The 19,432-nt window shown below is 34.8% G+C and overlaps 1 protein-coding gene across 5 annotated transcripts in view; it reads right to left on the bottom strand.

Moving 5' to 3' along the window:
- Window positions 1–2,760: 2,760 nt before the first annotated feature.
- Window positions 2,761–19,432, bottom strand: part of LOC139686146 (NEDD8-activating enzyme E1 catalytic subunit-like) — a 31,391-nt gene continuing 14,719 nt past the window's right edge. For all 5 annotated transcript variants that reach the window (XM_071583332.1, XM_071583329.1, XM_071583331.1 and 2 more), the window contains 5 exons: window positions 16,096–16,279; window positions 11,976–12,181; window positions 11,631–11,850; window positions 5,126–5,249; window positions 2,761–3,875 (listed from right to left, as the gene is read on the bottom strand). In XM_071583332.1, coding sequence (XP_071439433.1) covers window positions 5,158–5,249; window positions 11,631–11,850; window positions 11,976–12,181; window positions 16,096–16,279 — 702 coding nt within the window. In that variant the 3' untranslated portion in view covers window positions 2,761–3,875; window positions 5,126–5,157. The remainder of the gene's footprint in view (window positions 3,876–5,125; window positions 5,250–11,630; window positions 11,851–11,975; window positions 12,182–16,095; window positions 16,280–19,432) is intronic.

The raw sequence follows: 19,432 nt of genomic DNA, 5'->3' as shown, positions 1-19,432 counted from the left end.
CCTCTATGAATAGATAGTGAGTTTAACCAGTGTAAAAGAGCACTTAATGTTAAACATAAGATTATTTTTGTCAACCTAAATTGTGCATAAATATCTTATTCATAAATGAGAAATCGCATATGAAAGTTTTCAGCATTAGGTCTTATTTCACATCACCACTCCTGCTTGTGTAAAACATTGGTGGTGGTAACATTCCTTATTTTGTTATGATCATGTGTGTAATCCTCAACAGTTAAGATATTTCATCTAAAAGGATGAAAATAAATTTCAAAATTTTTTTCCAAAACCTCAATTTCACGTAGCTTTTCCCCTAATCCCTTTGAAAATATAAATTGGAATTTTCACTGTATTTAATTTATTGAGCATGATTTAATGCAATACTACAGTAAAAATTGTAGTTCACCAAGGAATGAACCTGACAGGAAAAATATTGTATAGAAAGCACAGAAATTATTTTTTATGAAAATGAAATGGCACAAAGTAATGACCAAAGGTGACAAATTATTTATCATTAAAATATCAACACTAAAATGTGGATACACATGAGGTCTGTTAAAACAATGTGACATTTTGAATAAATAATTGATTTTATTAGTTAACCTTTTATAATGCTAACAACCAATGATTGTAGCTAAGTGTAGGTGCCTTGTTGTGATAAAAGTACACAAACTTGTTTTTCTGTACTAGTGGTCCTTCTACAGCATGGCATGTCTCAACCTTCTCATCACCTCAGTATTGAGCTGCCCATTCTTTTTTTGTCCTTCAGGGACTTATTCATGATGAATAATCCCTACCTAATAAAAAAATACGAACTACGTCACCTTCAAATTCAATAGCAACATCTGAGATTTTTTGGGTGGTCGGGAAGATGGCCCCTTCCACCACGAAGACTGGGCTTTGATTTCTATATCATAACCATAAAGCCAAATTCCATCCCCTGCGAATATTTTTTATAAGAATTTTATTTTGTCATTTCAATGATCGAGCAGTTCCTGGCTGAAGTCAAGACTTTTTTGCCTCTGTTCATCCGTTAACACTCACGGCACCAATTTGAATGCAATGTGCTGCAGGCCCCAAATTCTGTCATAATGGTGAGACACGATCCAACCCTAATACCAAGTTCATTGGTAAACTACTTGAGAGTTAACCTAAGGTTTGCAGGCATTAAATCATTGTCATTTGTTGACGTCAATGGTCATCCACTTCTTGGTTCTTCATCAATGGGTTTTTTCAGACTGAAAGTGGTAGTACCAATGTACAACTCATAGATTTATTGCCAAATACCTCTTGAACCATTGCATAAGTTTCAGTTGCACTTTTCCCAAGGTTAAAACAAAATTCAGTGCACACGCACTATGTCTCTAAAACCTTCATTCTCACCAACAGAAGAATTTGTGCAGCAAGCTTGTGCAAGCTCATACAAGAATCGCCAATGTGTGGGAAAAGATTGAGACAGAGCCACGAGAAAGGTGGCATTTTACTTCTCACAGGCACACCGAAGGCGACACCTCATGGATTGCCATCCATCAAGCAGTTTGAATGTAGAAAGACCATTCTCATCTTTTTTCGGACATATGTTGTAAGTAGTCATTGTAATAAACTATTCAAATAGATATATCAACTTGTGAGCAATGATTTGTACACCTGCCTATATTGTGGATAGCCGAATAATATAGGCAAAATATGTAAATGCCGGTCAGGAATTACACCTATCTTAAAACTCAGAGAAGTCAGCTTCAGTGGAAATAGCAATCATTCTTGGTTCCCTCAGCTGTTATAGAAAGTAATCAAGCATACATATTATGTACTCTTGTTAGCCATTGGCTGCCTTGAAGAACATTCAATAGTTATATTAGAAATATACATCAGCTGTTAACTGAAATATTCATTAATAATCAAAACAAATAGAATTAAATGTATGTTAAGGGAGTATCATAGGGTCTCGTTGTCAATAAAAACTTCTTGGTTCCCAGGTAAGATCAATATTCTCAATTTTTTTTACTATCACCACTAAATTATTTTCTAACATAATAAGAAGATAGCTTATGTGATATGAGAGCGGTGTTAGAAACCAGGCCCTAAATTATTAACAAACATCTTCATCAAATGGGATAACAAGAAATTTCATCATTATATTTCATTTTAGAGCACAAAATGACAAGAATACAGCACTCAGGTCAGATGCATTTGTGCATTAGTACCATTTGTGTTCTTTTGCAGGGTTGAAGTACTGAGCTAGTATATAATAGGCGCCGATTCATTTGTCTAATAGATATATTTCTTGTAGTCCCGTTTAATCAAACTACTCTTTCATAAGCGATATCATCAATGGGTCATTTCACCCACTCATCATTCAGACACAATTCATTAACTTAATAATATTCACTTACTGATTGGCTTACCAAAGAAAATCATTATTCGTAGGCATCTTATTACGCTAAGTCATGGTGTTTTTGGACACTATTATGTCACATCAAAGTTGACCAAGGCCCCCTTCTTAGAGTGAGTAGATGTGAGCCTTTACTTGATTTATTCTTTGCGGCTAAGGATTCTCTGCATCAGGATACTTACGAAAAGCACAAACATTCACCACAGGTTGTTTAAAATCATTATCAGGAATGCCATTAGGAGGCTGGTGTTCCATATTTCCTTAGCCTTATTATAAAAACTACTTCACATTTTGTTATAATGGATATTATTTATTTGCTCAGAATGAAAGCAAAAGTCTTCAATAAAAAATTTTACTTTCTTTAGCAAGAATATCATACAATCATTCAAATATTTATTCTGAAGGATTTTAACTCTAAATTGTGTTCTATACCCAACAAAGCACTTTCATTTTGGTGCTTTAACTTATTTGAGTTAACAGGTGTTTACACATAAAAATATATCAGTGATTGAAATCATTAAGAAGGGTATCTTATACCCCAAATGGGTTATGTGTTAATAGAGTAAGGACCATTTCTAGAAATGAAAATTGGAAACATAGAAAAAATTGGAAATATAGAAATTTGGAATCATCACTGTTTCAGGGATAACATTACCACTCTCTTCTGCTAACTACAAGTATAATTACAGAAAACAATCAAATTACAGGGGGACCTGGTATGTTAAAAATGATCACAATAATTTAATTCCGAATTCCGAGAAATAACAGTAGATGCCCCGACATTAACTTTTCATGGAGTCAACCCAACCGCTAATGCAACAAATTCAGATGGATACAGTTGAATAAAATGAACTCCATTAAAAATGCAAATATGCAGGCCCTACTAATAGTTGGCAAGCAAACGAAGCCCATCAAAAAGGCTGTGCTTAATTACAGTATCCCAGCCTTCATCAAAGAGATCAGTGGAACTTTTTTTAATATGAAAGATATTTTTATAAAATTTTATTTGATTACTATGCACATAATATTTATTTCAAAAACAACTAAGTTAAATAATTAATCATCTATTTTTTCACTTTAAGTAATCAAACTTTAAGATATTAGGATAATAAAGGTAAAAATGAAATTTAACAAGACCTAAGCTGAACAGCTATTTGTAGATAGCTACTATATATGAACTATGGCAAATCAGTTACCACCAATACTCATTTAAGACCTGTACAAGATGAGCTTCCTGCAAAATTTCACAGCAAAAGCTTAGTACTCAATGACTCAGTTGGGTATCAGAGAAAAAACAAATCGGCTATCACATTCATCAGCCCTAATAATACTAGGAATCAGTTTTTAATTAAAACAATATAAATATTACATCAATAAAGTATTGATGTTATGTTTAAACAAGGATGGCTTCTCTTCATCCTCTTATATTTCAATTGCAACTAAATGCATGTCTTTAGATGGGCTCCATTTATTCATCAACTGGAATCTGAAAGTAAAAGAAAACCTGATGAAATCTAATGACATTGATTCTATACTAGGCAATATAAATAATTCTTGTAAATATATACTATACATTGATAATTAGTCAGCTCTACTTTTTTAATTCAAGGGCATTTTAGCTACCAAATCAGTTTGGTTCTCAGTTTTAATAAATCTGGTGAATGAGTAGGACTTGATCAAGATACAAATGCTCACTAACATCAAAGAAATTATCAAGTAATAGAAGTTATGCTTATGGTTGATGATAAGTTGCATACTATTGAAAAGTTTCCAACACTTTCTATGATTTTTAGGTTAAAAACTAACAGATGATTTTTATAAGCTTAATAGACACACATCACTACCTAATCAATTTCTGCAATATTATCATGAGAACAGATCATGGTTAGTTTCCCACACACACCTTCCTGGTATAGGCTTAACATTCACCATGGGTCTGGTTCTTGTTGCCTGCTTTTTACACCATTACAATCCAGGACCAGAGTAAAAGTTATCATACGAATGTTTATTTTAGTAACTATTTATGATCAAGTGAACATATAAGCTGGAGATTGAAAATTATTAGCCATCAGTTTTCAAATGATGACCAAGGTATATATTTTTTTCGAGAGCATTTACTGGTATTTTCACTCAAAAAATATATTCATTTTAGCCTAAGTGAAAATATTGTAAGTCAACCTAATGATAATTATTCACTTGAAAGTGGTAATCCTTGCCGCTAATCATTAATGCAAAGGGGGAGCATCCCAATACCCAATATCATGGAATCCTATAACCCAATGAATGTCTAATTTATTGCAGAACAGATTTCAGACCACACGGCTGCATAAAGTAAACACAAGAAACTCTAGAGGCCAACCCATTGAAATTAGCTTTGTGAGCTATTGTTGCTCATCTTCACATCGCCCTATATTGGACTGCTGATGTTAACTCAAAATAGTGTGTCGCTATGAGTATAGACACCTTCTGGGATGACGATCCACATTTTCATACAAAAGCAGAAAGCTATTTTAGAATGCATAATACAAAAACAAAATGAGGTCTGCTCAATGACAAGCTAGAAACCCTAAAACCAGATATAAACTAATATATTCACATACATCAGCACTGAAAATAGATCTCAAATAAAATAAATGGAATGATAATTAAGGAGCCTTTTGACCAAATTATTGAGAAACACTAAAAATAAATATTATATAAAAGAAATGGAAGGATCAATAATGAGACAATAAATACCTCAACAGTCTCACATCCCAATGTGAATCACATTACTGTGTACTATATCTCAATGAAAAAGTGACTGCTTTAGGTGATGTCCTGTCAGCCACAACAATTTCACTTCCATGACCCAGGCCCAGCTCTGAATAAAGATAGAAAATTAAAATGGTTTAATTTCATCTTCACCACAACACTTTAAGAGAACATTATTATGCATACAAAATGATGGAAAGTATATTTGAAAAGACAAAGAAATTCATCTAGGAACTCTTTCATTCCTTTGGATCAGATATGAGTTCCAGGGAACGGTATGGCCTCCTTGTTATTTCTAAAAGGTGGAAATTTCTTCTAACAGTAATAAATTTTATTTTCATCCTGAAATTTATTTTTAATAAAAACTTCTTCACATGAGAGATATGAAGAGTGAACTTTATAGTGAAAAGCCTAATTTATGTCAATAACGCGAGTCAACATCAGTTCTTTAAAAATGCTTAGATTAGTAGTAATTAGGAATATACAATCAAAAATTAGGAATGCGTGATGGATAGCTACTAATTGTTTTGTTTCTACCAACATAAAATGTGAATAAAGAAAAACTGAGTTATATATGTGAATGGGACCCACTGGCAAAAAAGGAGTAAGGAGTGGAACATTTGCATGGGTCAGAACATTTCCCAAGAATACGATTTCCAAAATGAATGACAAATTCCGGTGAAAACTTCAGCATCAAGCTAGGCTGAACAAAGTAAAACAAACACACAACAATATCATCCATTGAAATCTAGTTTAGGCAGTAAAAACTTTTCACTGTTTCAGTCTACTTTTTCATTCAAAAATCAATAAGTTTGGCATATTGACTGTCTGCTAATGAAATGAAGTGCTTATTTTGCATGAGCTACTGTCTCCTATTTTAGATCTGGTCCTGGTGCTTTCCAATGGTTTTACTCCTCATGGGTTAGATCAAAATCTGTCATGGTTATGATTTGTCTAATCTCTTCATTTGGAACTGTTCGCTCTTTTCCAGTATATCATTTCCTAATTGCCCTGAATGCAATTTCCATGCATAAAATTCTTTCCATCTCAATGCAAATTCTTCTTCACTAACAGTTACTTCTCCAATTTTTTTTCTCAAAGGTTTTTCCTCATTAAAAATTTCCTTCAGGTTTTGGAGTAAGCTTTTTCAGTGTTTCTCTTAGATATAATTTCCTTATTAACTCTAAACTTGTCTTCAGCCAATTTTTCTCTTCATTTCACATTTCCTCTGTTTACTAGTCTGAATTTATTGTAATTGAATCTTTCCCCTTAAATTTTATTATTTTCTGCTCACACCCATTAATGATATTTATCCTTTTTCTGTATTCTGCCTTATATTCCTGAATGTTTTTGGGTCCCAGTGGGTTCATTTTACTCTTCACTTGTTTTATTTCTTTAATATCTATTGACATCTCTTTATTAATTTTCATGTGACTTTTTTGTAAATAATATAAACTCTGAAAAATTGCTAAACTATGGTAATGACTGATGCGTAACATCATTCCATCACACAATTTATTCCTCAAATTGGAAAGAAGCTTTAGACATTTCGTTACTTATACTCACCAAAGCTGTCAATTCAATATCTATCGAAAGATGCATAGATGCATGCAAAATACAGTCTCTCCCTTAGATAAAAAATTACATCCGTAATGTAAAAAAAAGGTCACGGAAGTCCAGTGGGTAGAGCATTGGACAGCTGACTGGAGGGTCCCGGGTTCGATTCCCAGGCAAGGCACTCTGGGCACCTGCAGCTCCACCCAAGCTAAAGTGATTTTTCGGGTACCAGGTCTTCCTGGGAAACCATAACCGGCACAGGGAAAGAAACTGGCCCCCCTTCCCTGATGTGTGAATTTTCACACGCCGTATAGGGCTTAGTACTGAATGATCTCTACCATCACCTACTAAACCGACCTTCGGGTTGATTACTGTGTTTATGGTTTTTTTTTAATGTAAAAAGTTACTGTTATTATTCCCGTCATCCTCTTATACTGACACTAGATTTTGCAATGGATAAATAAATGCAAGAAAAGGACAAAATATGTGTAGTGATCTGTTTTGAACCATCTTTTCATTGTTTTCTTCATTGATCCACAGATCCACGTGTGGTGGGTAGAATATTTGAGCACTGCAGAGCTTGTTTTAGATTAAAGTGTTGTCTCTCACTGGGTAGACCTAATTTAGAATATGTTGCTAGTATATGGGATCCTCACAAAGTTGGATTGATTGCCAAATTGGATCGCATGCAGCATAGAGGAGCTAGATTTGTAAAACATAGATATGATAAACTTATCAGCGTATCCAAAATATTAGAGCAGCTAGGCTGGGAATCACTCATGGAGCAAAGGTTACATTACAGATTAAATCTCCTCCATTAAGTGGAAAGACGTCTCTTTAGCAATGACGTTGAAAATGTATTATTAGCCCCATTGTACAACCATGGGCTAGATCATGTCAATAAAATTCAAAATATAAAGTGGAGAACAGATAGATTTAAGGTGTAATTTTTCCCATGAATGATAAGGAATCGGAATAAATATTGTCCCCCCATGTTAGGAGGGAAAAGGTTACTGGGTCAAAAGTGATCTGGTGGGTAATGACCCCTGCCACACACCCTAGCAGTGGCTTGCAGAGTACTAAAATAAAATAAATACTAAAAAATACTTCAGTGGACTGTGTCAGTTGAGAAGCTTCAATCGCACATTTCCTACACAGTGCCAATTCCTTTGTGAGTTTCCTTGGGGTTATATTCATATATGTGACAATTACACAGTTGGCTTACAAAGACAGCACTTCACTAGTCTCATATATTTTTTCGAACCTTCTATAGGAGCATTAATGTCAAATAGATTCACAATTTATGTTCTTTATTGCTTTTATGTTTTCCTCGTACATGTTCAGATGCTGTTACTATATTGCAGGGCATATTTTATTCTTGCATAAACTAAATGGTATCAAAGTATTTTCATTGCACCATCTTCATTTATTATGAACCCAATGCACATTCAGCACTAGCTTATTTTGTCTCCTTTCTCTCATATCCTCCTCCTATTTGATAAAGTATTGTTGAGGCACCTATTCATAGCCTTAGATAAAGGAAACAAAATATTTCACTTTGAATACTTCATGAGTGCTATCCATTGAATGTAAATGAAAGACACCCAATATATTCATTTTCAGTGAACTGGCTACTATGCAAAAGAAAATACAATCTTTTCTGCTGCCACAAAAAATTTGCATTTCATATTTTCCTATTTGCTGCTACATCAACAAAAAAAGATAAAATTACTGAATGAAGTTGTGGCCTCCTGATAATACACATTAGTTTGCAGCCAGTATTCCTGCCATTACAGCCTTGGATGCTTGCAATCAAGGCCATTTGTATTCATGCTACCCCAAAGCAATGGCCAGAAAAAAGAGCAAGATTTTTATGGATGATGATGCAGAAAAGTTCCTTTTTTGATAGTGACATCAGTGTCAGTAATAAAAATTAAGAAACTGTGAGTAGTGAAGACAGTGCAGAATTTTCCAGCAAAAATGAACACAGAATTTGTCAGGTGGATTTCAATGCAACTTTCAATTGAAAACACTGTGGTTACAATTTGCTACAGTGAGCCACAAACGTAGACACCGTAAATCGCCGATCATAGGAACATCTATAAAAGAATGTCCCCTTTCAGAAATTCCTCATCGTTCTCATTACCATGGGTGAAACTAAACACCAAATACAACGGTTAACAATTAGGTAGCCTATGTGAAAGACGAACTCACAGAGATCCACTGACTTAGACATTGAACAAGTTAAGATAATGCACCGAAATTATACATCATTTTGGGTATCAACACGCAAAGATTTTTGCAAAACCCCCAGTGACCCCTCTTTTTGGCTAAAATGTGTTTGTGGGTAATTATTCTATCTTGAAGCCGTACCTGCAACCAACACCAGGAGGATAACCTGTCATATGAGAGTCTTGCACTTAAACATTCAGTGCATACATAATAAATTAATGGGCCTCGAGGTTCTAGTAAATGAGAACAAACCGGTTCAACTGGTTCAATATATATTCCAGTTGAACCAGTTGGGGAAAATATTTGAAATAGTTTTCTAACAGCCTAGTATCCTGAACCAGTAATCCAGTATCTTGAAGTATATACATAACCTGTTCTCCAAATCTCAACATGGATTTAGAAAAACTAGGTCCATTACAACATCCACGTATCACATGGTGAATCCAATACTTTGAGGTTTGGATAATAGAACTGAACCTAGAGCATTATTTTTTGATTTCGCTAAAGCTTTTGACTGCGTGAGTCATCAGCAACTCATCTACATCTACATCTACATAATACCCCGCAAGCCGCCGCAAGGGCATGTGGCGGGGGGTGTTTGGTCACCAACCGTAAAAGGAAAAATACCACATGCAAAAAAACAACACGGAAAATCACACCCACAGCAGTGCACACACTCATGCAAAAATCCCTTCATCCAATACTCATGCAAACACATATACCGCAAAACAACTAAAAAACTGCACCCCATGATGCAGCACGAAAGCCATCCTACAACACGGAACCTAGGACACAACAAGCAAGAAATTGAAACATCACTACCACATGAAAATGCACCACAAAACACTCTACCCCCAAAGAGTCTGTAAAGGGAATGGAATGCGACCCAACGTTGCAGGTAGCAGGAATTTCCCCCCGCAGAGAGGGACGAGGGATTGAAAGGGAGACTTAAAAACAGATGAACAGAACACGAAACTCTTGTATAAACTGAAATTTTATGGTGTAAGAGGCACATCCTACAAATGGATTGAATCATATCTAAGTGCACAGCATCAGCATGTGGAGATCTCAAGAAAGGGCTCCAAATTTGCTTCTCCTGGTAGAAAAGTAACACTGCATGTTCCCCAAGGTTCTGTACTTGGTCCCATTTTATTTTTATTTAATGATCTACCAGATAAAATAAAGTCTGTTAAGGGAATAACCCCATTATTGTATGTTGATGATACAAATATTATTGTGTCAGCCTCCTCAGTGGACAGTTTGACAGAAAGAGCAGCTGAAGTAGCACAGATTTTCAATGAATTGTGTATCATCTTAATTTCCTAAAACCCAGTTTAAACAAGTCCAGCCTGCTTTATTTCACTAATAAAAACAAAGTTTCCACTCCAGTCTCAGAAGATGCAGCAGGTATAAGCATTCCCCGAAATTCCAGCATTCAATTCCTGAGAGTTATCTTGCATAGAAACATGTCTTGGGAGGAACACATTTTCAAATTAGGTAGAAAGTTCCCTCTCCTTCCTCATAAGAGATATTGGACATTCTGTAAATTTATAGGTCCTTCTATCCATTTACGATGGTGAATTTTATTCTAGTGTTAATCCATTTGTCAGAACACACAATACTGCTCATGGGTGCAAAGCAATGGGCTTAAGGTTCTGCAGTGAACTTCCCCATGAAATCAAATGTGAAACAATAGTACCAGTTTTCAAGAAAAAGCTGTTCAACCTATGAAAAAATAATGCTCCATTCTGTAATTGAATATCTGGAATTGCCACTACACATTGATTCTGACTTAACCAAATAATATGAATATAGTATTGTATTGGTATGCATACATATTTATGTATATGTACAGATATTGTATTTTTCTAAAATTGTGCAGTTTATATCTGATGTCCTGTATTTGTGTGTGTGTGTGTGTGAATATGCACCAAATCTCCGGGAAAATAAATGCATTATTATCATTACTAACTGAAGGTTCATCATTGACCAATATCATTTTTGGACCATGGGAACGTGATAATTTTCATGCATATGAAACTTCTGATTACTAATAAAACTCCAACCTAAAATGATCACACCAACCAGTGGTAAGACTCTGAACCCCCAACTCAAAATTACAAAAGGTGGATTTTCGCCACGAGATGATACAAAACTCCACCGGGTGGAATGACTTCAGCCTCTATTTTAAAATAGCCCCCCTAGGGGCCTAACTTTCGTACTTTTTTGAAAGGCTGTTATTCAGTTTATTTCATGGGAAACCTTTCCTTGTGAAGTAATTGCAACTCTGTTGTCTCTCTCTTCAGCTAGAAAACTTATCTGTTACAGTTAAACCAGCATTTCCACTGAAGCATTTAAAAGCCCTAGTCCATCTAGATAGTGCATCAGATGGTTTGTACCTAGGAAGTAAGAAAGAGAGTGTTCCTTGCATGGTGCAACCCACTGAAGTTAAGCAAGTCACGCTACAAAATGACCTGCTCCATAAGTCCAGGCTTGGAAATCATTGGGCATCTTTGGGCCAAGATCAAACATAGGAGCCTACCTATATGGTAGGACTTGAACCTAAAGCATAGGAAGTTACAATTTCCCTTACTATCAATATGACTGGGAGACAAAAAATGAATAGTGCCTTCAACATGCTGTAGCAGACAATTAACCACATTTGAATCCACTGCAACTTAAGGAGAAACCAGCAACTTACCACTAAGGGTTTTCCCTAAATTGACTCTTGTTGCTGCTTCAATACTGGGTATATTAGGCATGTACAAAGTTTTCATCCTTCCACCAGTATTTGTCATTATAGCTGGTGATAAAAACTCATATCCTGGGTATTCACAAAGGAATTTAATTAGGTCACTTAGGGTAGCATCTGGCTTTGTTTCCACTTCTTTGGCATGGATACTGCATGCCAAGCAACTCTCCTAGCAATTAGTAGATATAAGGAAAAATATTACTTCACAATTACTAAATAAATATAAACAATCATGTATTTCAAATGAAGTAACCAGTTGAGAATAAGACAAAAAATATCAGGCAATGGGAATACCTTTATTTCCATGGAATATGAATAGCAGTAAATGCCATCCACATCATTGTAAATCAATTGATTAGATAGTGGTATGTAGGCATTACTGACTATTTTGAATGCCTCATTGACGCAAACAGATGCAATGACTGAATTTGTGGATGCCACAGCAGGGATGATATTTTTAACTACCCCCTGAACTAGCTGATAATTTAGTCCAGCAATACCTTAAGAAAATGACAAAAATATATAATTAAAACAGGAATGGCATAAGTCATTTTATTTGATAGAGAATATTCAATAATAAAAACTATACATAGAAATGATGAAACTTTTCTATGCTTCATTAAAGTTTGAAAAATATGATTTGGTAATTTTCTCACAACCACCACTTGTTTCGCTCAACTGGAGAAAATACAAAATTATCCCAACAGTAGCACACTTAAATGTCTGAAAATTCAAAATCCAAACAAAATTAGTTCCCTTTACAGTTACAGAGTGATAACACTATGTATTTTATAATTATAGATATTTTGACGGTTAAACTCACTTCACATCATACTGTAGCTGATGAGCCATTTTGTTTCCAAACATTTTTTCCACTTGCCTGTCAGTGTCTTAGAAGGAAAGAAAGCAAAAGAGATAACTCACTCCTTAATGAATTCTTTGACACATAAGTGATGCATGAAGCTACAAAATGCTCTCCACATGAACACTAAAAGCTACCTTATTATCAATCACTTTCGGCAAAATCCTAAAATTCACTGTCATACCTCATTTTTACCTCTTAGAATTCCTGTTTTTCTCGGTTTGAATGTTTTGGGAATGTTGTTAAAATTTCTATAGTAAAATTACATAATGTTATCCCAATTATTGAAACTAAAATTCCAATTACCAACAACTAACAAAAAGAAAGGTTGCAGATGATGTATTACTCATGATTACAGATGAATTTTAGGATCATAAAATGAATTTAAAAGTGTAATATGAATGAAGTGTTCACATTGTAACATGAAAAAATGTTGTCATTTTATGGCGGGCTTCAGCATGCTTGCCCAAAAAGATGTATCTTTAGCAGCATAAAATTTTCATTGGGATATTTATTTTCATTGCACTGCCATGCAAGATAGGCATTCAGGCATTCAAAGGAGAACCACACCTCTTGGATAAACATAACATGGCTACTTCTACATAACCTCACAAGTTTTATCCGGGTCTTGAAATTTAAACTTTCCCTCAAATTAAATTATCTGGCCACCTTGTTTTCCATACTTTTAACCCCCATAATAACATAACAGAGGAGTTTCATAGCTAGGAATTTACATACAAAACAACTGAACGGCTCATTTCAGAATTTGATGCTAATGAGTAGGTCTCATTGATATCAGCCACAACAAACTCAAAACATTGCAAAAGATGGTGGTTCACTTCCTGCTCACAATAGATACACAATATGACAGTTGACTAATATGACAGTTGACTAATATGACTGAATATTTTACCTGGGATAATAAAGCAATGCAGAACATCCAAAAGATTTAAGTGTCTCTAAAAGGCATACATGTGTATAGACAGTTGGGAAGAAATAACAAAATGGCTTGCAAAACCCAGCTTTTACAATATTGCATCCATCTCAAGGAAAGTTTCTTTGAAAAAAGTGCTACTTCCATGGGAGAATTGCAAATACAACTATGGAAGCTACCACTAATGGCCAAAACAGTTACTTGGAGCAGAACGCCTCACATCAAATATATCTATCAACTTTATTTATGTAATGACAGCATGTTTGATCCTTATTTCAAATTTTTCATACATACATGTACAAACCCTTTTTCTGTACTAAAATAAAATAACCAGGGCTGAGTCCTTCATGTTCTAAAACAGAGTAAGCTGTCTCTTTGGTTTACAAATTTTTTATACATAATTTGCAATTGCATCGTACTATTCACTGAATTTTGCAATAGAAAGAATTTGCAAAATCAAAGAAAAATCATTGCATTTCCATGTAAAATTAGAGAGATATGGTTAGGTAAATAAATTTTGCACAGAAATACCATTGACCCTTGCAGAAGGCACACACAACCCACAGTACACTAAGTATCACTATTGCTAACTGGAACATTTACCACTTGATCCTGGGGGTGGGTGGTAATATTTTAAAAATGTAAAAATAATATATTTAACATGAAATATAAATTACAAATAAAACTGAAACATCATAAAGTCAATTGAAAATGTTGTGCATTTTCCACTTGCTATCCCCACCATAAACACAGATATCTACAATATTTTCATCATCCAAAATATTTCTCATTTATGAATAGCAGTAATTTACAGCACTCATACCTAATAACAACTTAACCAGTTAGGTTTCATTCATAATTATTCTAGTGCCATTATTTTTTACACTTTTTTCCAAAATCTTCAAATAATTTTGTGCTTGCCCATGGTTGTTTCAATTATCCTATAGATGATGCATTTAAATACAGCTCTTGATATATTTTGCATTGCCAATGACATAATCTAAAAGTGCATTCATATCATGTAAAATATGAAGAGATGATTGGAATGAAACCTGAAAGAGGCATTCTAAGTTTCTATGTATTTTACTCAGATTATAGCAGAGACAATCCAAATTAGCTGATGAAATGGACTAATATTATTATAAAAAATTAAATGAATAGTCCATGGTAAATCTCATGGAGGATAAACCCATAAGCTGAGAGGGTTTACGTGAAGGCAAAAGCAGACTTGCCATCAGCCACATAATACCCTATCTACCAGGAATCCATGCTGCACCAAGAAACAAGTAAATTCAACATTTTCATTGATAAAAAAACCTGATATCCTACATAACTCTTCTATACTTCAAGGAAACTGCCAGAGATGCTGTGACAGTTAACTCTTAATAGAGTCATCCAAAGATGATCATTACATTGCAACAATTTCAAAGGGTAAAAATCCTTCTTGACTTGACTGGAATTTCCCTGTCAATTCCGATCAAGGCAAATGATTTTTACACTTTGAAATTGCTGTATTCCTCTAGAGCACGAATGAAGTTCCCATGATGCAAAATTCTCATACAACTCCCACTTTTCCCACTCAAAAGACATCCTGAATTCAGACTGAATTGATACCTAATAGCATGATCCTTAAAAAAACGAGAGAGGCTGTTTTAAAAAATAGTAAAGCTTCAATTTTAATTAAAACTTATCAAATGTTGCTCTAGAGTACTATTCTCCTACCTCCTTTTTTAGAGGATTTTTAAGCAAGAATCAAAAGTTTTGGCCTAGCTATTAAGCAAAACAGTATCATGAAAAATGAACAGTAGGTGGGATATGCTGACGATATTTTTATTTTGTCAGACCATGGAAGCCTCCCTTTTTGTCATGGCATAGAACACAAGTTAAATGTTGCAGTGAATATGTTGTCCCTTGATCGAGACATGACAGGCCTCTTTCTTAATTTATTTGTGGTCTGGTTCATAAATAAACTCACCTCCAGTAATATTTCTTGCATAAACATAATGAGTATTTCCATTGATACTAAACTAATGTTTTCGCGGTTATGTACCTGGCAGAGCTGTTGTTGCAACTTTATGCAGGAGACAAGATCTAAATAAAGACCACAGTTGTAATAGGGAATAGTTAACAGGAAATAATTTATACAGACCACTTAGATGATTTACTTTGAGCCAGTTTCATGAGATGTCTAAAATATTGGTAACTTGGATGGTGAAAATTATTCCATGGAATGTTTATGCTTACTATGTTTTTGTGCAAGTGTATAACCATGGCAGTGGCTGCTGTGTTTAATCAGTAGCACATTATTGGCACTTATGTCATAGGAAATAGGTTGACATTAAGTATATTTATATACAGGCAAGATTATTCAATCTATTAATTTTACTCCGAATTAGAGTTAAACATTTTATGTCCACTTTTTTAGGATTGATTTACTTCATACAATTTTTAAACATTTGTCTACTGATACTTACTCTATTTGGTAAAAGGAAAGCAAATGAGCATTCAGAAATACATTAGATATCATCAAGGAAGTAAATTACATCACTTTTTTCAGTGTCACATGTTTTTGTGACAAATGTAAAACAAATCTCGTAAAGACCAAAATGAGTAATTACCATAATTTTGAGCTCTCTCCACTGATTTCCCGTACACCCAACCAATATGATTAGGGTCATCACCATCCAAGGCAGTATCTTTGCCCCATGGATTGTCTTTTGGCCAAAGCACCAGTTTCACGTATTCCACACAATGCTCAGGGAGTCTTGGAGTATTTGCTAGAGTGCATAATGGATAGGTGGTCTGGAGAGAAGAATATGGATACAAAATTAGTAATTTATTATAAATTTAAACACTCCCAGTCACTTCAGGAGTCTATCTCATAAAGTAACAACGAATAAGTTCACATGTCCAGCCCATTTACTCATAATTCCAAGCCAACATAATGCTAGTATTCTTTAAGTTTATATGCTCAAAAATTATAAAAAGAAAAATAATAACGCATAACCTTTATTTGGTAGATTTATTAGTGTAGGCTTGACTCATTTTTAAATTTAAGGAAAAAATTAATGCTAAATTCATTGGCACCTTTAGGTGATGTTTTTCCTAACTAACATGAACAAATCATTCTCCAACATCATAGTAAAAGTAATAAAATCACTAAAATCACAGAATACTCAAATGATGTATAAATGAATCTATATTAACCTTCATCACCCTTTGTAACTCTTAAAAAAATTTTCTATTATTAAGAGTATCATTTGGGTATTACTTTGCAAAAGTAAAATTCTTATAAACAATCTTTGCAGGGGACGGAATTTGGCTTTATGGTTATGATATAGAAATCAAAGCTTCCATCTTCCAAAGCAAACCATCTTCCCCACCACAAAAAAAATTTCAGATTTTGCTATTGAATTCGAAGGTGACGTAGATCGTATTTTTTTATTAGGGTAGGGATTATTTATCATGAATGATTATGAGATGATTAAGACCAGCTATTTTGTGAAAGAGACCACAAGTACGTAAAAACAAGTCTTGGTTCTTTCATCATGATGACACACCGATGCTCAGTAACAATCATTGATTGTTACAGTTTTTGGCCAAATACAGCACACTGGTGATGCCCTAGCCACCTAACACTCTGGATCTTGCTCCACCAAACTTCTTCCTATTTCCTAAGTTGAAATCCACCTCGAAAGGACACCAATTTGAAATTACTGAACTCATCCAACGAAATTGTACCTCCGGCTTAAAGGCTACCCAGAAATAAGCATTCCAAGTGGCATTTGAAAGCTGTAAATAATGTTGGGGGCATTGTATTGGCAGCCCAGGGCTGTATTTTGAAGACGATAAGCATTGTTACAGAGTAACCAATAAAATCAAATATTTATTCAATCTCATCTTTATGAACAGATCTTATGCAATGAAATTGCAATTGATTATCAAAATAAGTATTAAAATTGCACAAATTAATTCTTCAAAGTTTAAACAGAGAAATAATTTTTCAACATTAGCCTGTCATTGTTGTCATACTTTCATAGAACTGATTGCATGCTTGATGAAGTTTTCTCAGGTCTTCCACCGGGTCTGGGGTTCCATGTTGGCAGACGTTTCGATGCCCAACTCGTGCATCGTCCTCAGGGTAAGACCCGGGAAAACTTCATCAAGCAAATACACCTGGAAAGCACCAGATCTTACTTGATTGTATGCTGTTCATACTGCTGCATTCGCTCACCAATGAGTTTTGCATTAACTTTTTGCACTATGGTACTTTTCACCATAATGAAGCAGATCCCACAGTGAAATGTACACATGTGTAAATGCTAATCTGTAAATCATTTTTTAAGAAAGAAGATTGCAATGAGCTATTGAAACAGTTACTAATATACCGTCACCATTTAATTATGTAATCCTCTTGGAGTGGAAGAGGAGTTAGTTATTCCCTCATGTTTTTTTCATGAGGGGGAGGGTGGGAATGGGAGGGTAATTTGACTATTTGAATATATCCTGAAATATCCAAATATTTTAGGTGGCTTTAAATGATCAATACAGTTATACATGATCAATACATGATTTCAGTTGCTCCAATTGTGCACAAATGTACCTGGAGCAAATAGAAAAACAATTTTTGTCATAAAAAGTTATATGGACAGTCACCATGGTCATTAGTTTAAAATTTAGAATAATTGTGGAAAAACCATACTAAAGAACCCTAATGTCATTTGGATAGGGGAGGGTAGAGCTCACCAAGTACTAAGCCCAACAGCATGCGAAATTTACAGGGATAGAGGGCAAGTTCCTTTCTCTGTGCCCTATTTGGTTTCCCAGGAAGTCCTGGTACCCGAAAAATCAACGGCTTAGGTGAAGCTGAGGATGCCCAGAGGCATCCCCACAAATCAAATACAGGCCCTTCAGTCAATACCCACTGAATAAACAAATGCCCTAAAATTACAGACTAAAATAATTATTGGACCAAGTGGAAGAAAACATTTTCTTATGGAAGAGTAAATGAGAGAATGAAAACTCCAAAGAACTGCATTACATATTAATGGGCTAGTTAGTACTCCTTAAATGTATAACAAACCTATATAAACCTCACTAAAATATAGGATGACTTGGCAGGATTATTAAAATGAACAAAACTTTTAATGTTTTTATACGAGATATATATTCGAAAGAACCATGGATCAAGAATTAGGCGATAAGAAAGATATATGAGAGAAGGAAATGGAAGAATGTAAATATGGAGTTAGGTAGAAGGAAGTACAAAGAGTTAATAATTAATTGATAATGGCAACAAAGAGAGCAAAAAATGCATGGTCGAAGATGCAGAGCAAAGATATGGAAAGTTTGCAGAGAAAGGGTGAACTGGCTCACTATACAAGAAGGCTAAAACACTATCAGAAAGTAAGACGGGAAACTCTTGTGTACCAATTCAAGATAATTCCAGAAAAACATTGATTTAACCAGAAAAGGTCCAAGGGAGATGGAAGGAATATATAGAAGAACTGTATGGTAAAGAACTTTGACCAGTAAACTTAGATATTGAAAGAGAATTAGACATGGATCAAGATTCCTTAGGTCCAGGTACACTCAACGATGAGATGGAAAGGGTAATCAGAGAAATGACATCAAATTAGGCTGTGGGGGTGGACAATATTCCTGCGGAACTACTTAAAGTTTTAGAGGGATGGTTCAAGTCCAGGTCAAGGACCCTTTTTCACGCTTGTGATCTGCTTGATTCCCCACCATTCCTGTGTTTGTTTTTTATGTATGTTCCTATCCCATATATAACATAGGGGTCGCATTAGTCCAGGATTAGAGCGTTGGACTACTGACTGGAGGGCCTGGGTTTGATTCCTGGATAAGCCTCTCTGAGAACCCTCAGCTTCACCCAAGCTATGTGATTTTTCAGGGGCCAGATCTTCCTGGGAAACCATTACCAGCACAGGGAAA

The sequence above is a fragment of the Hetaerina americana genome, unplaced genomic scaffold (assembly GCF_022747635.1).
Source record: "Hetaerina americana unplaced genomic scaffold, ioHetAmer1.1.p SCAF_13, whole genome shotgun sequence".
NCBI lineage: Eukaryota > Metazoa > Arthropoda > Insecta > Odonata > Calopterygidae > Hetaerina > Hetaerina americana.
The sequence above is the reverse complement of the archived record's forward strand: the minus strand, read 5'-3'. Positions and strand labels throughout refer to the sequence as shown.